Source organism: Cololabis saira, chromosome 2 (assembly GCF_033807715.1).
Source record: "Cololabis saira isolate AMF1-May2022 chromosome 2, fColSai1.1, whole genome shotgun sequence".
Classification (NCBI taxonomy): Eukaryota; Metazoa; Chordata; class Actinopteri; order Beloniformes; family Belonidae; genus Cololabis; species Cololabis saira.
Window position 1 is genome coordinate 51,726,935 of NC_084588.1, and position 27,662 is coordinate 51,754,596.

At 40.5% G+C, this 27,662-nt stretch overlaps 1 protein-coding gene across 1 annotated transcript in view; it reads left to right on the top strand.

Annotated features, from left to right (window-relative positions):
- The first annotated feature begins 12,823 nt into the window (after positions 1 to 12,823).
- Positions 12,824 to 27,662, top strand: part of LOC133456763 (NT-3 growth factor receptor-like) — a 262,203-nt gene continuing 247,364 nt past the window's right edge. Inside the window, exon 1 of the mRNA XM_061735336.1 lies at positions 12,824 to 12,828. Coding sequence (XP_061591320.1) covers positions 12,824 to 12,828 — 5 coding nt within the window. The remainder of the gene's footprint in view (positions 12,829 to 27,662) is intronic.

Below are 27,662 nucleotides of genomic sequence, written 5' to 3' on the forward strand. Positions count from 1 at the left end.
CAAAACTGGTTCAGCACAAACCACAAATCAGCCTCTAGAGGATTGTCCTGGTGACAGAAGGGACCAAAGTGGAGTCGACTGGTGAGAACCAAACATTTGACATTCCCAGTATCAAACACAATAGTTAAAAGGTGAATATTTTGTGTTATCTGGCTGCCAAAGGATCTTTGTACCTTGAATTCAAATGTGAACCCCTTGTAAATCAGAGTAATAAAGGAGCAAATGTGAGGCCATCTGTCCAACAGCTAAAATGTGGTCAAAAATTGGGTCATGCAGCAGGAGAATGATCCAAAACGCAGCAGCAAAGATAACCTGAGAGAGAAAAAAAAAAGAAATGCATTAAGGGAAAAAAGTTCTCCAAACAAAACTGTCCCCGTGTGAAAAATGATTTGGCCCCTAGTCTTAATAAAGCGGTGGTGCTGCACTTGGCAGCTACAACCGCAATCAGGCATTTGCAATAACTGGCAATGAGTCTTTCACATCGCTCTGGAGGAATTCTGGCCCTCTCATCTCTGCAGAATTACAGAAATAAATCAGTTTAGCCTGTGTTTGTAGATCAGTGAAGCTTTAAACATCACCCACAGAGATGGACATAGGTAAAGAATCCATTCATGATCGCTGACCATGTGCCAACATTCCTGTTTTAGTCAATCTGAAAACACATTGAGCTTTACTTTCTCACATCACCATCCATCTCATGTTCTATAATCTTCATGAGGAGCAGAATTCAATCTAAAGTCTGTCAAAGAACTGATGAAAATAAAAAACAAACAAACAAAGACAGGCAGATAGTTCCATACACTGTAAAACCTGATAAGTTAGTTCAGGGATCAGCAACCCGCGGCTCTAGAGCCGCATGCGGCTCTAGAGCCGCATGCGGCTCTTTAGCGCCGCCCTAGTGGCTCCCTGGAGCTTTTTCAAAAATGTTTTTTCCTTTTTTTTCCCTCTTTTTTCTCTTTTTTTTCTTCTTTTTCCTTTTTTTCTTCTTTTTCCTTTTTTTCTTCTTTTTTTCCTCTTTTTTCCTTCCTTTTTTCTTTCCTTTTTAATCTCGACATTTCAACTTTTTTTTCGACATTTCGCCTTTTTTCTCGACATTTTGACTTTTTTCTCGACATTTAGACTTTTTTCCTCAAAATTTTGACTTTTTCTGGAAATTTCGACTTTTTTCTCAACATTTCGACTTTTTTCTAAAAATTTTGACTTTTTTCTCGACATTTCAACTTTTTTCTCGACATTTCACCATTTGTCTTCATTCTAAGGCTTATACAAGACTTCTCATTTTTTGCAGCTCCAGACATATTTGTTTTTTGTGTTTTTGGTCCAATATGGCTCTAAAACATTTTGGGTTGCTGACCCCTGAGTTAGTTGAACTCAAGCTTTTTTGAGGAAACCGATTGCCTAAAACCATTTAAGTTTATTAACTCAAACAATTCAAGTGTAAAAAAAAATATTCCATTGAGGTTCAAGTAACTCAAATATTTATTGTTAAGGTAACTTGGTTAAATAAATTTGATAGTACCATTTAATTCAGTAAACTGAACTTAAAACTAATACTTATTATACAGTCATGTGTAGTATTTCCTTCAGACTTTCAGTTTCTGCATCCCGTTTTTTCTTCTGTACCGTCTCAAGTCGTGTAAAACAAGTCACACGCTCCGGCTGTGCTCAGACACTAACGACAGCTGCGTCTTTATCATTTCTTTACGTTTTCCCCAACTGTCAAGTTTGGGTGTCAAATAGGGGTGTAACGATACACTGATTTCACTATACGGTACGATACACGATATTGAGGTCACGATAACGATACGATATTATAGCAGTATTTTTTTAACAACCTTGAATGAGGAATATATAACTGGAAAAAATTTCTTTTATTTGAAAGACACAAAATACAAAACAATGCTGTGCATTTGCCCTATTGTTACAGTTTGTAATGCTTTATAACTGTTTAAGTTTTAAAGAGAAAGCCAGGCCAACCATTTTCCACAAACTGAACTAAAAGTAAATGTCAGGTTTGCATTATGCATCTTCAGTTTCATACAAGTACAAATATTTAGCCACAAACTGAATAGTTTCTCTCATGTATGATTTGACTTTTTTCTTTTACAGAAATTTAACAACTAAAGTTAAATAAATAAATAGAAGTAAATAAATACATACAATTTTACATCATAATTGATGTATTCATGCTCACCTTATAAGTGTAAGAGGAGATTTATTTTTGTTAAGAAGGTTATTTCATTATTTTATAAATATATTCTTTCTATTCTGATGTAAATCAGGGACTATAATGACACTAGTCAGTTTATCTGTAGTGATTAGTCTGGTTTAGATTGGGCGGAGTGATACGCCACAGTACAGCACTAGGTGCTGTGTTGATGTTCTAAAATCCTACACTGTTGAGGGACATTAAAGTACACTGGAACTCAGCAGAAGTTTCCCCGTGTTTATCCTACTCACCACCCCAAAAAGGTTTAATTTAATAAGGTAAGGCTTAACTCTACACCAGCCTTACATCAGTAAAAGTTCTGAGCTCAAAACGGGACTAGTTTCTTCTGAGTGGAGGAAGATTTTGGTCCGCGCGGTCACGGTCGGATGTGCGTTACTAGTCAACACAATAGATTAATATTAATAACCCAATATCGCAATACAGTTTGTCACCTCCACGACACGTATCGTGACGTTTTTGTATCGCAAAATTTCGTGGCACGATATATTGTTACAGCCCTACCTCTAGTGGTCACAACTTCTAGCTATTCAATTCATTTTAGGAAACCGATTACCTTAAACCATTTTAGTTGTCATAACTAAAATAACTCAACTTTAAGTTGCTTTAACACAATACAAACACAGACATCTTATACCAGCTTCAAACATTTATTTAATGATGGCAATTTATTTAACTGATGGCAATGAGTGACCACAACTTTTTCCAAAGTTTAAGTTATTTCAACTTACTTCTGTTATTAAGATGTACTGTTTTACAGTGTAGTTTGGGAGATATGTCTTAGCTGCTGAAGTTTAAAACCAGTGGAGTTGTGCTGGAAAAAATCGAAGGGTTTTCCACCTTTAAACTTGCGGCATTAAAATAATTCTCTGCCAGGAACTGATGCAAAGGGTCGATGCCAAAGAAACGAGACGGCAGCATTAGTGAGCGGACCCCTGATTCAAATCCTTTTGTAAAGTTAGAGATTCCATGCAGGGTGTGAATGTCAGTAACATAGAGAGCCCGAGGACACTACGCCTGCCAAACCTCTCAAAGCCTTAATTATGCATCGTTTTAAGCCTTGGCTATAGAAAAATAAACTTTCAGTTACTTCTGGCACTGTTAAAATGGATGGGGAAGTTAACTGATGCCACAACTATTGTTTGTGCTAGTCAGGAAGTTATTATATTTGTATATTTGTAAGACACTGTACAGGACTGTCTCTGAAAATTAGAATATTGTGAAAAGTTCTTTATTGTCTGTAATGCAATTCAAAAAAAAACAAAATGTCATACATTCTGGATTCATTACAAATCAACTGAAATATTGCAAGCCTTTTATTATTTTAATATTGATGATTATGGCTTACAGTAAACCATGATCAGCAATATTAAAATAATAAAAGGCTTGCAATATTTCAGTTGATTTGTAATGAATCCAGAATGTATGATCTTTCTTTTTGTAATTGCATTACAGAAAATCACAATATTCTAATTTTCTGAGACCTGTATATTTATAAGACACTGTAGCATCTGAGTTTTATTTCTATAACCTCAACAGTTATCCTCCAAAACAATTAACACAATTAATGATGCTGTTGTCACTGAAACTATATACTGTACTGTTTGTTATCACATAAAAAACATGTCATAATGATGGCAACAACTTGGTTAGCGTTGGTTTTCTTTTTTAAGAACATTTACACTAAACAATATGTTGTAATTAAGTAGTGTCAGGAAAAACAATCGCAGCCAGAACGCTGAATGGCAGTGAAAGCCGTTCCACTCCTGTTAGAACAGGCAAAGCGAGATGGCTGATTTTCTTCTCCCTTTATTTATTTTTTAATAAATCAAAATGCTATGAAAGGCCCCGGAAGTCTGGGATTTACTTTCAGCCAGTGTGATCCGGTTTGCTGCCACTGCAGTGTCTAAAGCAACTCACGCTCTGACAACTGCTGTTTGGAGGGAATAGTGAGAGGAGAGGGACGGGGTGGGAAATGGCGGTTTTTGGTGGATGGATGACAGTCAATGACTACGTTTACATGCAGTCAAAATTCAGGTTATTGCTAATATTCTGGTTACTGAAACATTGGGAATATTCCGTTTACATGGTAATTAATCATTTGGGATATCTGGATCAAACCAGCGACGCACAGAGAACGTGATGACGCAATTCCCGTCATTTCTGCTTCTTCTTCCTGTATCCAAATTCAAAACAAATGCTGCTTCACGCAACTTTTCCTCCACCTCCTCCACCAGTTGATTATAATTATTTGTATGTTTAAGAGGGGAGGATCGCTTATAAGCCCGTTGGGCTTCATGATCTTTCCTACACATTTTATCTTTGTTTTTTTTCTGTTCTTTTTTCGATGCTTGTATGTTTGTAAGTGCAAACAAATAAACAAATAAAAAAAACAAAAAAAACCTTATTGTAAATCTTCTATCCCGGTACTTTCTAGCGTCTACAAATGCAGAAATGTTCATATCCTTCATTACATTTATGAAGTGATTAGTCTCCTCCTGGTCTTGTGTTTCTCCGTGTTTATAAGAACTTCCTGGACTCAAAAGACCAGGATTCCTTGTGATCAGAGCATGTGCAGAAAACAAATTCCTGTTCCGTTTGATGGGGATATTCCGTTTGGTGTTTACATGACCCAATATTCAGGTTTTAAAAGGAGTAACCCAGGGGTCATATTCAGGTTTTTAAAAACCGGAATATGAGCAAATTCGGGTTATTCAAAGGGGTTATTGGTGTTTACATGGCCGTGCAAATTCGGGTTATTGCCAATATTCGGGTTTTAAAAGGGTGATTGATGCATGGAAACACAGTCAATCTGTTTACACACAATTACGGGTCTTTCCCTCAACTTGACACTGGCCACGGTTACATTATGTTTTTTAATTCGGAACTAATTATTCCGAATTAAATAATTCAGAATTAAACTATTTTCCTTCGAGTTATGTGGAAATAGTAATTCCGAATTGAGGTTTACATGGAAAACACGTTTGATCGGCTTTATCCAATTCCTCTTAAAGGGATTGTGACATGAAAAACAAATTTTTCTTGATTTTTTGTGTTTTGTTGGGTGTCTTGACATCAATTACACCCAAAAAACAACGAACTTTTAACATTCAGTGTATTGTGTGCTTTCTGGGATTTTCCGCATAACTGTGCATAAACGGCTCATCTGGTTTGGTGGCGGGTCGTTACGTAACGATCCGCTAAATCACCGCCCCCTCCACCCAGCTCCCTGCCTCCTCTCCTCTCCTGCGCACCATAAAGGCTGATTTATGGTTCCGCGTTACACCGACGCAGAACCTACGGCGTAGGGTTACGCGGCGACGCGCACCGTACGCTGAACCCTACGGGGTAGGCTCTGCGTCGATTTAACGCGGAACCATAAATCAGGCTTAACACGGAGCTGTTTAGAGCCTCTTTTGTTCTAATCACCGGAGGAAAACTGCTAAGAAGACCCGCGGCCACTGACTGGACTTAAGACAAGGGGACACTGCTGCTTGCATGCCTTTATTTTTATGATTGTTTGCAGTGGACTGCTTTTCTGTGCATGCTTCGCCTGTCGCTCCTGGCTTAACTCTCCGACGCCGCTGTTAGAAGTCCGGTTCGGCGTGCGCACGGACTTCATCCCCGGGCTGTAGTCGCCCTGTCTGGGCTGTGTGTCGGTGTTTGTGGTTTGGTGTGCGCGCGTGTGTGTGGAGACGCCGGCAGAAGTGTGTAGCGGTTGGTTGGAGGAGGTTTGGAGGAGGAGCGGAGCAATGACTGACAGGAAAGGGGGAAAAGGAAGCGTTTTTCACGGCGCAAAAAAAACACTGTCATAAAAAGCCAGGAATGGAGTACTAGAGTGAAGTTTTTCTTGTTACACCCTTTTAGACACATTTGAGGGATGTTGGCCAAGACTTTTAATAGTGTTAAAAGCATGTTAAAATGATGTCACAATACCTTTAAGGTCTTGGGGTTGGGAAGGTTCCTATTGGATAGGGGGGGGGGGCGGAAGTTAAACTACCGGAAGTTACGTCTACCGGAAGAAAAAAAAAACGTAGCCGCTTAGCCGCTAAAACTGTGAAAAACTCACAGTTTCCTGCCATCTGTTCTTTTAATTATTTCCAGGTCCTCCAAGCTATTTATTAAATAAATGTTCTCTGCTCTTGACCAGCGTTTACTGCGTGCTGCCATCTTGAAACTTTGTTTGGAAAACCAGCCCAGCGTGGAATATAAGCGTCATGGAGACAGACGGGCGAGGGAACGAGCAGAAAGAAAGACCGGAATTAATTTAAAGAGGAATCAGTGTAAACATGATCGTGGAATTATTCTATTCGGATTTAAAATGTGAATAAACCAGCCACTTACTTCGGAATTAAGTTTAATTCGGAATGGCCATTTTCATTCGGAATTAGGTGATCACATGGTAATTTTTAATAATTTTAAATCGGATTTCATTTTAATTCTGAATTAAAGAGGAATTAAACTTCCCATGTAAATGCACTGACTGTAAATATCAATCAGGAAACCCAGTCATTAGTAAAAGACGCTCAGTCGTAGGATGTGGGGGTGACGCTGTGCCAGGACATGTGTGATCAAGTTTGCTCATAACAGGGTTTTCGTTGCTGAGCTTGTTCTTTATTAGAAATGAGCAACGGTGTTCCCATCCTGAATACCTGCTGAATATCTGGAGACAGGGTGCACACCGCGGCTCTAAATCTCAGCTGATCCCTCAGACATAATAACATGTTGTACAGACACACAGTGCAACAAAAGCACTGTCTAGGAATTCAAAAATAATTTGAAATGCGTTAAAATGATCTTAGAATAGTACACCTTTTGCATTTTGAGATATAGACAAAAAATCCATTGGATTCGATACCTGTGACAGATTTCCTTCCTTCCTTCCTTCCTTCCTTCCTTCCTTCCTTCCTTCCTTCCTTCCTTCCTTCCTTCCTTCCTTCCTTCCTTCCTTCCTTCCTTCCTTCCTTCCTTCCTTCCTTCCTTCCTTCCTCCCTCCCTCCCTCCCTCCCTCCCTCCCTCCCTCCCTCCCTCCCTCCCTTCCTTCCTTCCTTCCTTCCTTCCTTCCTTCCTTCCTTCCTTCCTTCCTTCCTTCCTTCCTTCCTTCCTTCCTTCCTTCCTCCCTCCCTTCTTTCCTCCCTTCCTTCTTTTCTCCCTTCCTTCCTTCTTTCCTTCCTTCCTTCTTTTCTCCCTTCCTTCATTCATTCTTTTTTTCCCTTCCTTCCTTCCTTCCTTCCTTCCTTCCTTCCTTCCTTCCTTCCTTCCTTCCTTCCTTCCTTCCTTCCTTCCTTCCTTCCTTCCTTCCTTCTTTTTTTCCTTCCTTCCTTCCTTTCTCCCTTCCTTCCTTCCTTTCTCCCTTCCTTCCTTCTTTCCTCCCTTCTTTCCTTCCTTCCTTCTTTTTTCCCTTCTTTCCTTCCTTCCTTCTTTTTTCCCTTCCTTCCTTCCTTCCTTTCCCTTCCTTCCTTCCTTCCTTCCTTCCTTCCTTCCTTCCTTCCTTCCTTCCTTCCTTCCTTCCTTCCTTCCTTCCTTCCTTCCTTCCTTCCTTCCTTCCTTCCTTCCTTCCTTCCTTCCTTCCTTCCTTCCTTCCTTCCTTCCTTCCTTCCTTCCTTCCTTCCTTCCTTCTTTCCTCCCTTCTTTCCTTCCATCCCTCTTTTCTCCCTTCCTCCCTTCTTTTCTCCCTTCCTTCCTTCCTTCCTTCCTTCTTCTCGTCCTCCTTCCTGGACCCGAAGCAGCACAAGGGTTAAAGGTAATAATGTTAGATGCTGGGAGTGAAAGATTCCTGTTGAACTACCTACGTATTCTGCATTTGGATGTGGGAGGGTTTCGATACCTGTGACAGATTTGTGAAGTGTCAAAAAAAGCCTGGTTTCACTACAAATCATAGTATTGAAAACTGCACAAAAATTTCCACCTTGATTCATCTTCTGATTAAGGTGTTCTTGGAAGTGAAGCGAGAATTGAACGTCTTGACTGGAGAACATCTTGAAAATTGTGCCAGGAGAGACTGGCAGCACACGAGAGCAGTTTTATCATTTCAAATAAAGTCTGTGCACAGAGTGAATTTCAGGACTGGACGGTTCCCAACGAAACATCAGAGGGAAGTTGCTAACTTTTGTTAACTCAAGTTGACTACAAAACGCACATGATTCGCTCGTCACATCTTCCCTGCAACTTTTTACACCAACTAGATAAAACCAAACACTTCTACTGGAGCTAGATTTTCAGACGTATAGATTCAGACTCTGGCTTAAGATTCTTAGTTGCAGTGTTTCTGATCTTGAGGCAACGACTTTAATAAAATACTCTTTATAATCCTACAAATGCAACAGACATCCTGTGATATCTGCTATTGGTTTCAGGAAGAATTGTTGTTTTCTAGTTGGTTTGATCCTCAGTCCTCTTATGTGTCAAGTGTCCTTGAGAAACACTGGACTCCCAGATTGCCCCTGATTTACACGATGTGTATTTACTGTGTTAATTTTTTATTTTTTTTACCTTGTCTGCACACATATTAATGGTTGATAACATGCCGGTAAAAACCTAAGGCATGTATATGTGCATTATTACTATATATATGTCCATATATATGCATACATACGCACACACATACATACATATACACATACAAACCCAGTGATTTTTTTTGGGGCGGGGGGGTGACATCCACTGCCAATCCAGGAAGCAAGAACACACGGAGGCCTCACGTCAAGCACTGGAAATCTGCATCAAAAACCACAAACGAAACACAAAACCGACACGGAGCCGACCAAAACACGAGCAGCAATCAACCCAAATTTCGAGATCTGATCACAGTCTGAGCTAAGCTACCGCTACCTAACCCCAAAAACTACAGAGCAAGCATGCAGGTGAACAAGCCAGTGTGTATGTCTATGTGTGTGTATGCGTGTATGTATATGACTATGTGTGAGTGTGTGTGTGTGTGTGTGTGTGTGTGTGTGTGTGTGTGTGTGTGTGTGTCTATGTGTGTGTGTGCGTGTATGTATATGACTATGTGTGTGTGTGTGTATGTATATGTATACGTGCGTGTGTGTGTATATGTTTGTGTGGCTGTGTATGTGTGTGTGTGTGTGTGTGGCTGTGTGTGTGTGTGTGTGTGTGTGTGTGTGTGTGTGTGTGTGTGTGTGTAATAATCCTATCAAAGCTCCACCTGAACTGTAACTATAGTGGAGGGGGGGGGGGGGGCAACCCCGCCACCGACGAGGGAGAACCCGGAACCCAGGCCACCAGCAACCCCGCAGAGGGGAGAAGAGGGCGGGAGGCAACCCACCGCCAGCGAGCCCCCCCTCCCAAACTAAGTGTCTTTGTCAAATGTATTTATTAAATGTTGAATGTGCAGTGTCTACAGTGGTGTTAAAACCGTGAGGCGGGGAGTGCCGGGCCACGCAGGACCACGACCCCCCACGACCCGGACCCCCCGCCCCTTCGCCTATGTGTGTATGAATCGTGTAGGGGGGGAAGGAGGGGGAGCGGAGGCCGAAGCCAGGAGGCAGGACCAGCAGAGCCGGTCCTGGAAGGACGCCCACGCTCCCCCACCGGTTGACGTGGGCTGGCCCTCCAAGCCGGGCCAGGGCCCCACCGTACCTCCACGGGCGCCTCTGGCGCCGCCGGAGCCCCCAGATGGAGGGGGAAGCGGTCTAACATCCCCCCATTCATACTGACAACATAAGACATAGACACCTGAGAATGGTTCCACCCCGCCGCCGCTAGTTCTCTTAGAGAAAGGCATACATTACAAAAGAGGTGTAGCCCTTTCTGCATCTATATCTTTTATACCCCCCTCTTCTAGTTCCTTTCTCGCAGCTGGCCTTTTGTTAGTATTTTGCATTTACGCAGCTGTTGATCCCCCCCCCCCCCCCCACTATCCTGCTCCCCACAGCTGTTGACCTTTCATTATAAAGTATATCATGTTTGAATTTTTTCCATGACAATAGTGCACCATTTTGATTTTGATATCCTAACTCATGAAGCAGTTTCAAGACATTTGGCAGGTACAGTAGCTGGTTCAAAGCATGTTTGAGAACTCGCCACATGTCTTTAGGCCGTCTCGGTTGACTCTCCTTCTTTGTGTAATCCAAGACCGACTCCAAGATAAAGAGATCAGGAATAGATGCATCTGTTGCAGCACTTCTTGGTTTTTCTTGTCAAAGTAGTTGAAGTGATCTAAAACTTTTGCAAGTCACTGTGTATTAGCTGATTACACAACTTCTCTTGGCTCAAAAAATGATCAAGATGCCTAATGCCCATATGCTCATTAAAGGTTTTGACACCATTGCTTGGAAGGGAGGGGGGGGGGCATAACACCAACTGAAAAAAAATCTTAGATCAATGAGAGATGCCATTTAAAGATGATTTAAATCTCTCAGCTAAAAGCCATCTATCTTGACAAGTCGATATGTTTCTTCAGCCAACAGACAACAAAATGTGTGGCTACAGTTAAGGTTTCTCTACGATTTTCCAGAAAACACGTAACTCTGCACCTCATTACTCAGTGTTCCTTGTTTTGCAGTCACGACTTGTGTCAGTGCAGCAAATGTTTTATGTTCACGCGAGCTACAGTTGAGAGGTACATTAGCTAATTTAGCCAAAACAATTGATCAAGAGTGACTCCCGCATCATCTGTCTCTCAGAGTTCACAAGTTGATCTAAATCAGTCTGCCGGAGTTCGAGGCAGCGCAGCGTTTCTGTCCTGGATTTTAAAATAGACTCATAAATTAAAGGTATTGTCCAAGTGCTGGGCCTCAGTGATGGATTAAAAGAACACCGGCACCTTTTGAACCGAGCACTTTTCAGTGCAGTAGCAGAGCCCGGAGGCGTAACTTTCTTTTGTAGGTCAGTGATTCTCCGTTTTACAGGGCAGTAGGAACACACAGCCGTAATCCACAATCCTTTCAGATTCACATGACGTGAAATATTGACACCTTTTTAACCCTTGTACTGTCTTTGGGTCAAAATGACCTAATTCTCCTGTTCCTTCTTTCCTCCTGCTCTCTCCTTCCTTCTCCCTTCCTCTTTTCTCCCTCCCTTCCTTCTTTCTTTACTCCCTTCCTTCTTTACTCCTTTCCTTCTTTCTTTTCTCCCTTCCTTCCTTCTTTCCTCCCTTCCTTCCTTATTTCCTCCCTTCTTTCCTTCCTTTGTTCCTTCCTTTCTCCCTTCCTTCCTTCTTTCCTCCCTTCTTCCCTTCCTTCCTTCTTTCCTCCCTTCTTTTTTCCCTTCCTTCCTTCTTTCCTCCTTTCTTTCCTCCCTTCCTTCCTTCCTTCCTTATTTCATCCCTTCTTTCCTCCCTTCTTCCCTTCCTTCCTTCTTTCCTCCTTTCTTTCCTCCCTTCCTTCCTTCTTTTCTCCCCTCATACATTCTTTCCTTCCTTCCTTCCTCCCTCCCTCCCTCCCTCCCTCCCTCCCTCCCTCCCTCCCTCCCTCCCTCCCTCCCTCCCTCCCTCCCTCCCTTCCTTCCTTCCTTCCTTCCTTCCTTCCTTCCTTCCTTCCTTCCTTCCTTCCTTCCTTCCTTCCTTCCTTCCTTCCTTCCTTCCTTCCTTCCTTCCTTCCTTCCTTCCTTCCTTCCTTCCTTCCTTCCTTCCTTCCTTCCTTCCTTCCTTCCTTCCTTCCTTCCTTCCTTCCTTCCTTCCTTCCTTCCTTCCTTCCTTCCTTCCTTCCTTCCTTCCTTCCTTCCTTCCTTCCTTCCTTCCTTCCTTCCTTCCTTCCTTCCTTGACCCGAAGACAGCACAAGGGTTAAAAGCAGTAATGTTAGATTCTGGGAGTGAAAGATTCGTCTCTAACGACCTACGTGTTCTGCATTTGGATGTGGGAGGGTTTGTGTACCGCGCAAAGTTATGGATAAGCTGTAAATGCAGCCATTGTGACGTAGAATTGTCAAATTGGTTTAATTCACCGCACGGATTGGCACGGATTACTTTTGTAATACTGTATTTGACCCGGTCTTTGTACGTTTTGACCGTATAGAAACGTAATTCTTGCCATTTTAAGAATGTGATGTACCTGCTGTACTCTACTGTCCTTACTTTTTAACTATGTGCTTTTTATTATTTTACCTTTTTTCTTATCATTTTATTTGTTATTTACTGTTTAATTGTGCCTTGCCACTTTTAATGTTGATGTAAAGCACTTTGAATTACCTTGTGTTGAATTGTGCTATATAAATAAACTTGCCTTGTGTAAGTGTCTGTGGTAGAACTTTAATTTTTGAGACTTTATTCGACTTTGAACAGTTAAACACATTGATTCACTTGAGGTTGAAGATATTTTCTTTTCCTCTCGCACGCACACTAATTTACCTTTTACCACTTACTACCTCTAAAATTAAAAGTGCCGAAGCGTTTTGTGTTGCAGTGTAAAGGAAAAGCGGTTTTGATGTCTCAGGTGAGACAAATCTCAAAGATATTACACACTTAGGTGTTCCCTCTGGTGATAGATATACTTTCTGGGTTAAAATACACTTCCACCAGTAAATCTGGAGGAACCTGGAGCTGCGTTGTTTTAATGAAAGAACTTTTTAACAATTCTAGGAATGAAAAAGCAACATTTGCACAACCCTTTTAAACGAATTTAATCTTCAGTGGCAAACATGGCGTGAGATTAATTGTACAGATGGGCGAGTGGTGGTGGAAGGAGGAGGGGGGTGATCGCTGGTGCTATCAGACTTCTATGTGAATAAAGAACCCAATCTTACTCGTCTTCTGTACTCATCTCATTTATTTCCTTTCCATTTTCTTCTCATCAACTCATTTTCTGCAGATTTACCAGAAAGGAGTGAAAGCCAGCAGGGGTGGTAGCCTGGAGCAGCTCGCTTGTTTGTGGCTATTTCCCCTACAAACACAAGTGAGTGCTGAAGGTGATTCTTTTTTTTTTTTTATTATTTTCCCAGGACAGGAAAAAATATATAAATAAAAATAAAGGAAGGCAGCGGGTGACTGAGGGGTTTTCCCCTGCGGTGGGGAATAAATTGTGCAGAGTGTGATTGCTTCCGTTCCACCTCCTTGTGGTAATTATCGCACAGATTCCTTTCAAAGGTAGTTAATTAGGACTGGAATTAACTTGAGGACATGTAAAATGAACAAGAGAACACAGGAAGGATAACTTACAGAGGCCCCACTTTAGCTCATGATGGATTTGAAACCAATTAAATCCATCCGTGGGAAGGAGTGAATACAGTGACAAAACTGTGATGAAGGAAAGACACTGAGTCTCCAAGATGGTCACAGTCTCAAAGCATTTTTCATAAAGATATCATTGCTGGTCATATAACTGTTCAGTACTCTGACTTAATTGTTATGCAGGATAATTTAGAGACGTATTGTGGATAGTGGAACAAGAAAATGTTTTACAGCTTCCTAATTCCATCCTTTTCCTCTAAGGCCATGAAAAAGGAGCTTAAGTTGAATTATTTTGACGTTTAAAACCCTAATAATGTGCAGCTCTTAATTAAGTGACAGCCAAATTTGCAAATCAACATAGCAAGTGTACCAATAGTCGTCTGAAAAGGTCAGTCCATTCCCAAATGCCACCGTCATGTGAAGGAGCCCGCGGGTCCGGGGTATAAAAACTGGGATGACAACTCCCTTCTCTGCACTGAAAAAGACATGTAAATAGCTTTTTCTGACAAACAGCCTGAACCTGCTCACTCAACCTCGCACTCGAGCACGGTGAGCATGTGACGGCTGTGCAGGCCGCCGGCAAACCCGTGCTAACCCCATTTCTCACAGTTTCACGGCAGCAGCCTCCGTGGGCTGGAACGCTGCTGCATGTTCTGCTCTCCAGGCGATGGCAGCCGGACAAAAGGACACCTGAGATTCATGTGCTATTGACCATTTACAATTTTTGATTTGATTTGAAGATTTTTATTTCGAACATGCATGATAATAAGGGTACAAAAAAGTAAGAAAAAAACTGAATACAAATGGAGAGATGGATAACACCCTGGAGAAGTTGGAAGCTCGGCTTGGGGGGAAGTGATCACAAATTCGTCTGATTGGAGTCGCCATTGATGAACCAGAGACTGAAGGCAGACGGAAAATTACTGAGGCTGCCTGTTTTTGCAATTGTTGATCCTATAATCTGGCCTTGACAGGGCGGTTTTTGGCCGATCGCTCTGGTCACAATCTCCCTGGTGGAATGTAAACAAGGTGACTCTGCCCCCACTACTAACCCTCCCCTCTCCCACCAACATCTGTGGACCTGTTTTCAGAACTGTACCGAGCCGCCTGATAACATCAAGGACATTGGCTGAGAGCAGCTCTGGGCGAAGTTCACGGACTCATCGCGACACATACACTTACTGATAAACACACCTCCCTCAACTCAACCCCTTCCACGGCCCCTCCCTCTTATCAGCCCCCCCAACAGTCTCCGGGTTTCGAGCGCCACAAAGTCGCGGCGATCACTTGGATGTACTGTTGAAATAGAGAGTCGTGGATGGTTTCATTTCTGATATTATGATGATAAGTTGAGTTTTATGTCAACAGCAAAGGCACTTTTTATAGTATTATTGACCTGGGAATGTGGGGGAACCTGGGGGGCGGTGGCCATTAGTGCGAGGGCCCATTCATCGCATCATTGCAGCTTTAATTCTCATTGCTCTTTTCTGCAGTATGCACAAGGGTTGAGGTGAGCTTCTGTATGTGTTCCCCCAGACCTCCGAACAGTCATTTAAATACGGTAAAACCAGTGCGTTGTAAATTGCCCCACACGTATCAAAGGGCCCCTCTTTCGCTGCAGTGGAAACAATGGCCAAAGCTAAGGAGGAACAGTGGGCGAGTCAAACCAGAGGTAAACATTTGATGCATGCTGTAACGACTGTCACTCCGTCACCGTATCTCACTAGTACGTCCTGTGCAATCAAGTGTCTACGCTACACCAGACATTATCTGCAATGACACAATAGTAAACCAATTACAGCTTGCCATCTTGTAAATCGCTGGTCCTGATGCTAGGATTAATAATAAAAGAAAACAGAGAGACTGTTATTCTGACTGTGTTCCCACGGCACCCCATCAGCTTTTATATCTCTGACAGCACATTACCCTGTAAGCTCCCCGAAGACAGACAAAGCAATTTTACACAAGTCTGAAAAGTGATGGAAAATGGCATCATCCAGCAGCTGAGCTGTCCACAGTCTGTTTCTCTTTGATTTATGACTGCATGAGAGTCAGGTTCTTCACCAAAATACAGACCTACATTGTATTAGATGTAATGCACCCAAACACAAATTGAAAAACACATGTAGCCGTCAAGGTACATATTCATGGAAATCATATAAATCTCTGCTCTGTTTTGGGTGTCATTCTTCCCCGTGTTGCAATACAATCAAAAGGCGACGAATGAAAAGCTCGTGGAGGCATTTGTTATAGAAAAATAGTCTAGGCATCATAAAGCAGCAAAGGCAAAAGCTTAGCATACACATACACACACACACACACGGCACAAACATACACACCACCCCACACTAGCAGGCTGCATTTCTTGTTGTGGCGTTGGAATATGAGACAATTCCCTGGCATTGAGCATCACAAAGGAGGACGAGAGCCACGTTGACAAAGCTGTAAGAAGAGGCCACATCAGTGACTACGTTTACATGCAGTCAGAATTCAGGTTATTGCTAATATTCCGGTTACTGAAACATTGGGAATATTCAATTTACATGGTAATTAATCATTTGGGATATCTGATCAAACAAGCGACGCACGGAGAACGTCATGACGCAATTCCCGTCATTTCTGCTTCTTCTTCCTGTATCCAAATTCAAAACAACAATAACAGCACCACGTTGGATAATCAACAGCCCGGTAGAAGTCGTTTTGTTTCTCGGCCCTGTAGTTCCTTTTTCAGCGTCTTCCAGCGGAGCTTGATCTGGTCTGGTGTTCCTACAAATCCTGCTTCGCTCACCTTTTTGTTAATCTCACTATCCCGGTACTTTCTACCGTCTACAAATGCAGAAATGTTCATATCCTTCATTACATTTATGAAGTGATTAGTCTCCTCCTGGTCTTGGTTTCTCCGTGTTTAGAAGAACTTCCTGGACTCAAAAGACCAGGATTCCTTGTGAACAGAGCATGTGCAGAAAACAGATTCCTGTTCCGTTTGATGGGGATATTCCGTTAGGCCAGGGGTCTTTAACTAAATTATTCAGGGGGCCACATCTGAAAAAGGACTGTATGGAGGGGGCCACACTGCGTGGAAAATTTGGGGGTTTTCAAAATGTATTTTGCACTCAAAGATGAAGATTTATGTACTGTATATATAATACATTTGTGCACAGGAATGAGCAGGAGAATATATCAGTCTAGTTCAAATTCATGTTCCTTTTGCAATTCCCGTCATTTCCGCTTCTTCTTCCTGGATCCAAACTCAAAACAAATGCTGCTTTGCGCAACTTTTCCCTCACCTTCTTGTAAATCTTCTATCCCGGTACTTTCTACCGTCTACAAATGCAGAAATGTTCATATCCTTCATTACATTTATGAAGTGATTAGTCTCCTCCTGGTCTTGGTTTCTCCGTGTTTAGAAGAACTTCCTGGACTCAAAAGACCAGGATTCCTTGTGAACAGAACATGTGCAGAAAACAGATTCCTGTTCCGTTTGATGGGGATATTCTGTTTGGTGTTTACATGACCCAATATTCAGGTTTTAAAAGGAGTAACCCAGGGCTCATATTCAGGTTTTAAAAACCAGAATATGAGCAAATTCGGGTTATTCAAAGGGGTTATTGGTGTTTACATGGCCGTGCAAATTCGGGTTATTGCCAATATTCGGGTTTTAAAAGGGTTATTGATGCTGGAAACGCAGTAAAGCTGTGTGACATCGCCCTGCAACCAACACGTGTCTCTCTTCTTGCAGAGGGAAGGCGTGTGTATACCAGAGAGGTAAATTATTAGTCATAAGCTTTGCTACGAGATGTCTTCATTATGATATATAGTGAAAATCTGGATAGGATATTACTTGTCAGACATGCCATATATCTCCATAAGGAATCAGTTAAAAGATGGCGTTGCACCTATATTACTCCCCATTTATAAATATTTATAGTTGCCAGATTAGGTAGACTGACAGCTGCTTCATTGTGTAACCAGGAGAAAGAAGGAAAAAAAAAATCAGACTGCACATAAAAGGTGAACAGCTCAGTGCACACTGATGAGCATACGTGTATGCTGCCAAAATGCTAAAGATAAATCCAAGGTCGGATCACTTAAAAACACATTTCTGACTGAAAAGAAGAGCGACATTAGTTACAGTTCACTTATTGCACGTCGTACTAGCGGTCCATGAGTCTGCAGAGGGTTTAAAGCCCCGCAGAGGGTTTGATGCAGATACAGAACAGCAGAGGTGTCTTCAGTATTCACATCCATTACTCAGGTAGAAGTATAGATACTAGAGTTTAAAAATACTCCTGTAGAAGTTGAAGTATCAACTCAAGTTTTTTACTCAAGTAAAAGTATAAAAGTACTGGTTTCAAAACTACTTAAAGTATAAAAGTAAAAGTAATGTAAGGGGGAAAAAAGCCATTAAGGACAAAAGCCATTGAAAATGAATGAATCTTAGTATAATGTAAATATATTAAAGAAGCATACATGTGTACTATTGAGCATTAACATGTGTTTCAGAGAGCAGGAGATATGATAACTAGTTGCCTATAAGTATTGTAATGGTGCAAAAAGTCAAACTTCATGTTCATATTATCATTTATCCTAACCTTTATTGGAATGTACATCCAAGTTTAGTTGCAGGAATCTGAGGGAACGGATGTAAGAACAAAACTGGACAAGAACATCTGAAACAACCACAACCAAATTCACTCTATCCGGATGGAGCAATTTAACTGGATAGTTTTTATTAAAGGCCCAAATGAAATAGAGTAACGAGGCTGTTTTTAAATTTTAGTTTTTTTAGTTTTTAAATGTAAGGAGTAAAAAGTACAGATAATTGTGTGAAAATGTAAGGAGTAAAAGTAAAAAGACGTCTGAAAAATAATTACTCCAGTGAAGTATAGATAACCAAAATTTCTACTTAAGTAAGGTAACTAAGTATTTGTACTTCGTTACTTGACACCTCTGCAGAACAGTCACCAAGGCGATGCCAACACGCAAGTACTAATTGTATTCCGTGATTTCAGTGGTAGCTACAAGAAAAGTTTGCTGCAATCGTGCAACAAGAAACTAATTTAAACTACTGTGTGGAATCTGCACACAGAGCATGAATATGAGAAAACTGACTACTGAATATTACTGCTCTGCCTCCAATCTCACCTCTTCACGTTCATTGTATGTAGAGAGAGAGCAGTTTTGTTATTTTATCTACCGTATTTTCTGAGCTATAAGCCGCTACTTTTTTCATAGGTTTTCAACCATGCAGCTTATACAAAGGTTTCTATTCTGTGGATTTTTCTTCCACCGCTCGGGGCGCTCTAACTGGAATTAGAATCAAAACTAAGACAAAATAAATGCAAAGAAGAATACGCTACTTCTTCTTTAGCAGATAGAAGTAGAAGCAGATTTCAAACAGATAAATAGATAAATAAATTGCGGTTATTTTCTCTTGGTTCTGTCCCGTTTTTATCAGCAAAGTTGCTGCCGTGTTAAAAGACACTGTTAGGAAAGGATCTATTTAGGTACAAACATGTACATCATTTACAGTTCAAAATCCCTCTGTACATGTAGTAAATATCTAATCTAACAACATAAATATCTGCGGCTAAATATCTTTTTTTTTAACTAGAGGGGATGTGGCTTGTATGCAGGTGCGGCTTGTATATCTTTTTTTAATTATTTTTTTAAAAATAGAGCGGATGCGGCTTATATGCAGGTGCAGCTTATAGTCCAGAAAATGCGGTATCTATTTTAGGTGTCAGACATTAATGCTCAAACCGACGCTTCCCCGTTTCATCAACGTTCATCTTAGAGTCGATAACACGTGCCAGGATTTGCCACTAAGCAGCACAGCAGGCCAGATATTATTTCGAATGTTGGTGATGTTGAAATGGTAAAATGGTAAAAAGATCACTGTTTCAAAGAAGAATTAAGACTATAATCCAAAAAATAAATACATCAGAAAAAGGTTTTTCATGAAAATTACTGTATATTAAGAAGGTGACTGTAATGATCTTCTGTATTAAAGCAATATCCATAAGGTATTTAAGTAGCGAAGATAAATGGACAGTCTACATTTTGTCAAATGTGCATGAGAAAACCATCTAAATGTTTTATAACAATGATTTAAATGGACACATCGGGAGGGACGCCCATATTTCTCCTGTTGTGAAGGAGTTAGGATCAAACTCTTACCTTATATTTGACCCTAAAATGGTGCTGCATCAAGAATCAATATCTGCTATAAACACTTAAACAAATAATTACTTTAAAAAGTCTTTGTCAAGCTTAGAAAAACTACATTCACAAATGCTGCTTAAACTTTATCATTGCAAAAGAGAGCGCTTGTGTTAAACGTGTCTTAAGATGCCGTCGTCGTCTCTCGGCTCCTGGAAACATCTGGGCTTTTTCCACCCGGGAGACGTTCTGTGATCAGATGAAATCAAAATACCAACTTCATTTCTTTTGGGAGAAATGAGCAGACATGAGAGATGGAGATGAGATACGAGTGTGAGCCAGTTTCTGTGACGGCCAGGGGTTTGTATCCGTGCCTTACACTAAACTTACTTTTAAATGACACCAATGACAACAAAGTATGTTGATAAATTAATAGCAAGTTAACAGAGACGAGCGTTCCATGGGAGTTTGGGCCGGTGTTCTGCCAATTTCTGCTGCTTTACCAAAAAATGCTACTGTACCTAATGGTTTTCTACCTTTGTAGAGCTACAACTTTACTATGTATTACTCCCTAAACCACTTCCTTTTCCCCAATTGGTCCTTGTCTCTTGCCAGGCCGTTATTGTAAATAAGAATGTTCTTAATGACCTGCCTGGTTAAATAAAGGCCAATGACTGAATGAATATCAAATAAAGCGATAGAATTGTTGTATTTTCTCTCTTTATCGTATAATGTTCACAAAGTGTGATGTGATTCATGTCATGGGTAGGCCTGTGTTGAAAAGATCGATTCTCCGATTTTAAATAGATTCTCATATTAATTCCAAAAAATCGATTCATATGTCTAAAAATCGATTATTTTTTTTTTTTTCCATCATTACATTACAACTTTTGGTACTTTTTTGTTTATGCCCAAAAAAGGAATATTTTGTTGGATACGAGAATAACTGGTGCCATGTTTTTGCCTTTAAATATGTTTAAAGGAAGTTTTCAGTTATAATTGCATAAATTGTCTATATTTAGTTGCTTTATATACTGTCTTGGGGTTACATTTGCATAAATGTTAAAAACCAAATTCTCATAAATGGGGAAAAAATAAAACCGATTTTATCCGTCTCTGTTTCCTCCTGGATCTGTTTGGTAATTCTGCCCCACGATGTTTCTGTTTCAGTTCTATCAGCATTCTGGGAGCTGATTGGTCCTTACAGCATCATTAGCTGCAATACTTGCTGTTCAATCTCAATATAATACTAGTATTAATATGTTGCAGAACTACAGTCATATCATTCATGCAACAGCTGAAAAAACTGTTTTATTAACACTAACCCAAATCAATATCGGATCGAATCGAATCGGATCGGATCGAATCGTGATAATCGATTCTGAATCTTAAGAATTGGAATCGAATCGATTCTTGACATTTGAATCGATCCCCAGCCCTAGTCATGGGTCGTGTATTTTGAAGGATCAAATACTCAACATCCCATATTATCAATTTTACATCGTGCAAGAAATGATGCAAACTTTGAAAATCGACTGTGTGCATGCGCAGAACCAAAAAGTAGCATTTCTCTGCAGGGAGCAGGGGTTGGCAGAACACCGGCAACAAATCGTTGACTCTTTCTGAACTTGGGTGTATTCAAGTGTGTTGTTTTTTTTTCAGAGAGTAATTTGATCCTTTAGTCGATTTGTGATATTTCAACCCAATGAAGAGCCAATATTCCCCCTTTCAATTCACTTCTTTTCCTTTGATGCACCAACTTGCTTTTTATCCCCTCAACAATTTTCCTGATTACTTTCTTTCCACTCAGCGGCCCCGCCGTCTTCAGATGCTTGAACACGTTGCCAAGACACCATAAGTTCAACAGCAAACAACCGTACCAATACTGATTAATACATGAAATACCTTCAGAATGACAGCAGCAGCAATTGATCAAAACCGAATTCCCTCTATCAGCATGTTTTACTCCAGCAACTGCTGTTTCATCATAACTTTAAAGCACTTTTTGGACTCGCATCACTCATTTCATCTCCCCCTCTCCGCCGTCTCTTGTTGTCCCTGCCTCTCTTTTCGTCTTTTTTGTTTTTACCCCCCAGGGGTCTTGATTCTTGCCTCGGTTCTTTCACAACCTCACTCCATTGGAGGGTTTCGGACCAAACAGATTTGTTGTCCCATGAGGTGGAGGAGTGAGAGGAGACGTGGGGGGGAGGCGGCGGCGGGGGGGAATGTCTATTCACCTGCACAAATCCCTCCCCGTCAGTCACCGTTCAGATCAAACCGTGACACGCCAACACAAATCAACCTTCACGCTCCTCTACCCAACGATGAATCATCCATTCATGCAGACTATTCATTTATTTTGTATGTGCCGAGTGACGGACAGTTGGTGAAAACCAAACCGGGCTCAGAAGAGTTCAATTAACAGAAGTGAGAAATGACCGGCAGTAACCAGTCCCTATCAGAGCAATAACCTCCGTCTGAACCCGGGCTTATATTTGTTAGTTTGTGTTTTTGTTTTATTTTGGATCCCCATTAGCGCATGCAAAACGCCAGCTAATCTTTTTTAAAAAAGACTTTTAAAAGATTAAAAGTACATTCACATAAAAGTACATTTACATATACAGGACTGTCTCAGAAAATTAGAATATTGTGATAAAGTCCTTTATTTTCTGTAATGCAATTAAAAAAACAAAAATGTCATACATTCTGGATTAATTACAAATCAACTGAAATATTGCAAGCCTTTTATTATTTTAATATTGCTGATTATGGTTTACAGTTTAAGATTAAGATTCCCAGAATATTCTAACTTTTTGAGATAGGATATTTGAGTCTTCTTAAACTGTAACCCCGTGATCAGCAATATTAAAATAATAAAAGCCTTGCAATATTTCAGTTGATTTGTAATGAATCCAGAATGGATGACATTTTTGCATTACAGACTCACACTCATAACAGGCCATAACGCGAAATAATAATAACAATAATTTAAAAAAAAACATTAGCTCTCAGGTGGGTTCAGGCCATATTAAGCAGGCTGGCCTCTTACCTTAAGTTAAAGTAAGTCACTGCTAGCAGCGGGCAGCGCAGTAGCATCTGCCCCGGAGCATCGGCCTCAACTTCACTTCCTTCACCAGAGGTGGGAGAAGAACGGGACCTTGTTGTGACATCGTCTCATCTCTGGCTGCCACTGACACCTTTTTTGATGTGAACCCAAAGTGTGCAAGTGACACACTCTGAGTTAACTTCCGCTTAGCCATGTTATTGTGGCATCTCAACTAGCCGGCCTAGTCATTGCGCTGTGCTGGCACACATGGCTAATTTGCATACATAAAGGTGCAGGACTTGTGTTAAACCAATAAAAGTTTTTAAATGTGAATACTTGATATGGCGATCTCTTAAACATATTTAATTGACCATTTATGACATTCAAATTATCATATTATATTATATAGCCTAATTTTTTTTTTCTTTTACAACATTGAGACCCCCCCCTAAATTTGGCTTTTGAGTCCTTCAAGGGGGCTCAAGGGTTAATCGGGGGGGTCCGACCCACCCGAACCCCCCGTATTTCGCACTCTGTTTCTGCTTCTTCTTCCTGTATCCAAATTCAAAACAAATGCTGCTTCACGCATCTTTTCTCTCACCTTCTTGTAAATCTTCTATCCCGGTACTTTCTACCGTCTACAAATGCAGAAATGTTCATATCCTTCATTACATTTATGAAGTGATTAGTCTCCTCCTGGTCTTGGTTTCTCCGTGTTTATAAGAACTTCCTGGACTCAAAAGACCAGGATTCCTTGTGAACAGAACATGTGCAGAAAACAAATCCCTGTTCCGTTTGATGGAGATATTCCGTTTGGTGTTTACATGACCCAATATTCGGGTTTAAAAGGAGTAACCCAGGGCTCATATTGGGGTTTTTAAAAACCGGAATATCAGCAAATTCTGGTTATTCAAAGTGGTTATTGGTTTTACCATGGCCGTGCAAATTCGGGTTATTGCCAATATTCGGGTTTTAAAAGGGTGATTGACTGAATGTAATGATATACTGATAATGTCAATGATATACCTTTCCCCAATTTACCTGTTATCTTGTCTATGTGATTCTCTGTTCGACAGAAGTTCATGGAGAAGGATCCGGAGCTTCAGTGACCTGTTTCTTACAAACTGCTGCAGAAATAGTGCAGCAGTTGTGGGACTGGTGTTGGACGCTGGACTGAAAAACGGCGGTGGCCGTGTCTCATTACAGTACGTACCGTCTGCAAGGTCACCACTTTTACAGGACCTTTAATGTCCTTGCAATCTTATTTCAGATGTGCAACAAATATAATGTTTGGACGGGCCCCGCCGGTCAATAATAGATAGTAAGATGGAGTGATGTATCAAAAGGATTCATGAGTGTCATTTTATACTGAGAATAATAGTGTGCTCTTAGTTTCCCCGACGTGTCCGACCGTCTTTATCTACTGACATATACTAAACCCAAAATGCTCCATGGCGAGGAGCTACAGTGGGCGAGCCGGCTGGCTCTTTAATATTTTAGTCAGACTCCCAGCAGACTGATGGCTTACAGGGGCAGCCAGGCAGGGCGCACAGCCAAGGTTAGCAGTAACATCAATCTCCTTTCATTTGAACCTGAACACTGGACGGCTGCACTCACAGAGAGGACACCGCTACTCCACCACTGGCTTCAGTTCAGGGGAAAAAAGGTCCACATCATGTAACGTCTTACATAGAATATGGAGCTTGGAAAATCTCAACCATCTGTTTTCTATGGTTCCTTTTTAAAATCATTTAATGCTGTTAATTTTCCTACGTGAACTACAAATGGCGACTTAATTTTAAATATTAAGCAATTCAAGTTATCTTTTCTGCAGTTAGGGCAAAGAGAAACCTACATTTGAAGATGTATGGAGTCTGTATAATTGATGCTTGCCTTTTATTCAATCTAAAGAGTCAAGCGTCCAAACTCGTCTGTTTCATTAGCCACAAGTGGAGATGAATTTACCCAATTTCAGACCCATTTCTCAAATATACTTTATGTCATTTTCAGACATGAGAAATGTAACATTAATGGGTTTCTTCAGTTATTCAGACATTTATTTTATAATTTTTCATTTTTTTTAAATTTCTTATGACTTCCTTCATGCAAAAGTGGCCAAGCAAGATGCATTGCATGAGATATTTGTAGAATTGGATGGAAGTGAAGGGAAATTCTCATGAAACTACAGTTTCCTCACACCGTCCTGTTATATATCCATCAAAAGAACAACAAAACCATGCAGTGTAAAGTTTTATGTTAAAAAAAGAAGGACCTTGAAATGTCCATTATCTACTTGTTTAAGCTTACTTAAGAGCAGAGGTGTCAAGTAACGAAGTACAAATACTTCGTTACCTTACTTAAGTAGAAATTTTGGTTATCTATACTTCACTGGAGTAATTATTTTTCAGACGACTTTTTACTTTTACTCCTTACATTTTCACACAATTATCTGTACTTTTTACTCCTTACATTTTAAAAACAGCCTCGTTACTCTATTTCATTTGGGCCTTTAATAAAAACTATCCAGTTAAATTGCTCCATCCGGATAGAGTGAATTTGGTTGTGGTTGTTTCAGATGTTCTTGTCCAGTTTTGTTCTTACATCCGTTCCCTCAGATTCCTGCAACTAAACTTGGATGTACATTCCAATAAAGGTTAGGAATGAACATGAAGTTTGACTTTTTGCACCATTACAATACTTATAGGCAACTAGTCATCATATCTGCTGCTCTCTGAAACACATGTTAATGCTCAATAGTACACATATATGCTTCTTTAATATATTTACATTATACTAAGATACATTCATTTTCAATGGCTTTTGTCCTTAATGGCTTTTCCCCCCCTTACATTACTTTTACTTTTATACTTTAAGTAGTTTTGAAACCAGTACTTTTATACTTTTACTTGAGTAAAAAACTTGAGTTGATATTTCAACTTCTACAGGAGTATTTTTAAACTCTAGTATCTATACTTCTACCTGAGTAATGAATGTGAATACTGAAGACACCTCTGCTTAAGAGTCAATATTGTTTTCATGAAGGTTAAATCAAACTACTGTAACGTTAACAGTTTAATCGTTAGCAGGTAGTCAAAACTAGGACCTTTTATTTTAGCTGTGGACACGTTTCCACTGACGATGAGAAGCCACACTAGAAACTTTCAGGAGTTAGTTTTTCCCACAACAACTTGTTACGTACTCTAAAAACTCAAATCAAGCTGACAAACATGAAAATGCTTCACTGCTGCGTTAGATAAAATGGTGGCGGACGGATTCGGTCGAAAATATTGACGTATAAACAGTCGGCGGAGGTTTTAAATACAACTTTGACCATTTTCTCTCATTCCTTTTGCTTCTTTTCAGAAAGAGAAAAAGAGTTTGGTGCTGCAGCTAATTATTGAATAGAAAAACCAACGAGGAGACAAGTTTGAACTGTGCTGTTATTTATTCATGTAGCGATCCGTCAGATTCCTCTGAACAACTCAGAGCGCTGAGCGCGTCGGGCTGTTATTGCGACTGCTGCAGATCAGATCGGGTTGAAAGTGACACAAACGTGTTTCTGGGTCCGACCTTGTCAGATTAGCATTTAAAAAATAAATAAATAAATACAAACATGTTGCAGAGAGACACCACAGGGTCATTCAGACTTGAGGCTGACATGACGAGTTTCTATGGAGCTAGAACAGTCTCATAATTCGCAAATGCACACACCGATTCGCAAATGCAGACTCCGTTTCACGTGTTAAAAAAACGTATTTGTAGATCGAGTCACGTCAGGGGAGTCTCAAAAGTCACACGCAAATCCAGCGCAGCTCACAGACAAAAAAACGTTTGTAAATAAGGTTATATTTGTGTGCGCATCAAAAATACATTTGTATATCTTGTCCTATGCACGTGTGAATTGTTTTGTGCATTTGTGAAACTTGCCTGTGCATTTGTGAAATGGTGTGTGCATTTGCGAATTATGAGACTGTTCTAGCTCCATAAGTTTCTATCCCACTGACAGAAAGCTGAGTGTGTCTGAAAGGGAATTTAATGTCTTGTATTTCCAGTATTATTAATATCATCATCATTAAAAGGTTAACTCATACATCGTTACTTTTTAACATGATGACATGATCCACATGTAACGTTCAGTCAGATGTAACATGTAAGTGAAGAGCTATGTTTACACTCCCTGTGCCCTCTCACTGGTTTATCACCACCACAGGCGAGAGTCGTTAGAGTATTCACAGCCAGCGAACTTAACAGCATCCAGTAATTATTCATGGCTGCCATATAAGCTCGCTGATTTTACATGAAGACGCGTGTATCTTGTCTGAACTTACAGCGTCAACTTCTGTGGGTTCATGTTGCCGTCAAGACTTCCCAAAGAAGAAAGAAAAAATAAACCCCATGTTTTGTTTTAATGAACTCCAATCATGTCAGTGGGCGAGACTTTGGGAGGAGTCCCTGACGATGTTTCTGGCTGGAGAGGTGCATGATGGGAGAGTTTGACTGGCTCAAACTCTCTCCCTTCACGCTCAGCTAATGCTGAGTGATGTGATGTTTCCGGGTTGTTGTTTAGAGGGACTGGTATAGTCGACCAACTCTACAGCAAGACAAAATGTATATTTCCATGTTGCCTCGGAGACACGAAGACTCTGCATGTCCAAAAATAAAGCTTTAGGGATCCTGATGCATCCAACAGTCTTCTAAAAAAACTACAAGTGGCTCAAAACGAGGCTGCACTTGTTCTTGGTTGTTCTCCAAAAACAAGTGTTGCAGAAATGCATGAACGTCTCTCCTGGCTGAGGGTTGAGGACAGAATATCTACTAATATATTTACATATTTCCATAGAATTATTAACACTCAGACTCCTACATTTCTCTATAATAATATATCTTATTGTTCAAATATTAGTTCATCAAACAAGGGGCGAAAAGTGGTGGGATTTTGTACGTGGCCGAGACCCGCCATTGCTGAAAATAAAAGTAACGCTGCAAACAGAAACAAACGCTGCTGCAAATTAAAGACACGCTGCAAATAAAAACAAATGCAGCTGCAAATAAAATAAACGCTGCAAATAAAATAAACGCTGCAAATAAAATAAACGCCGCTG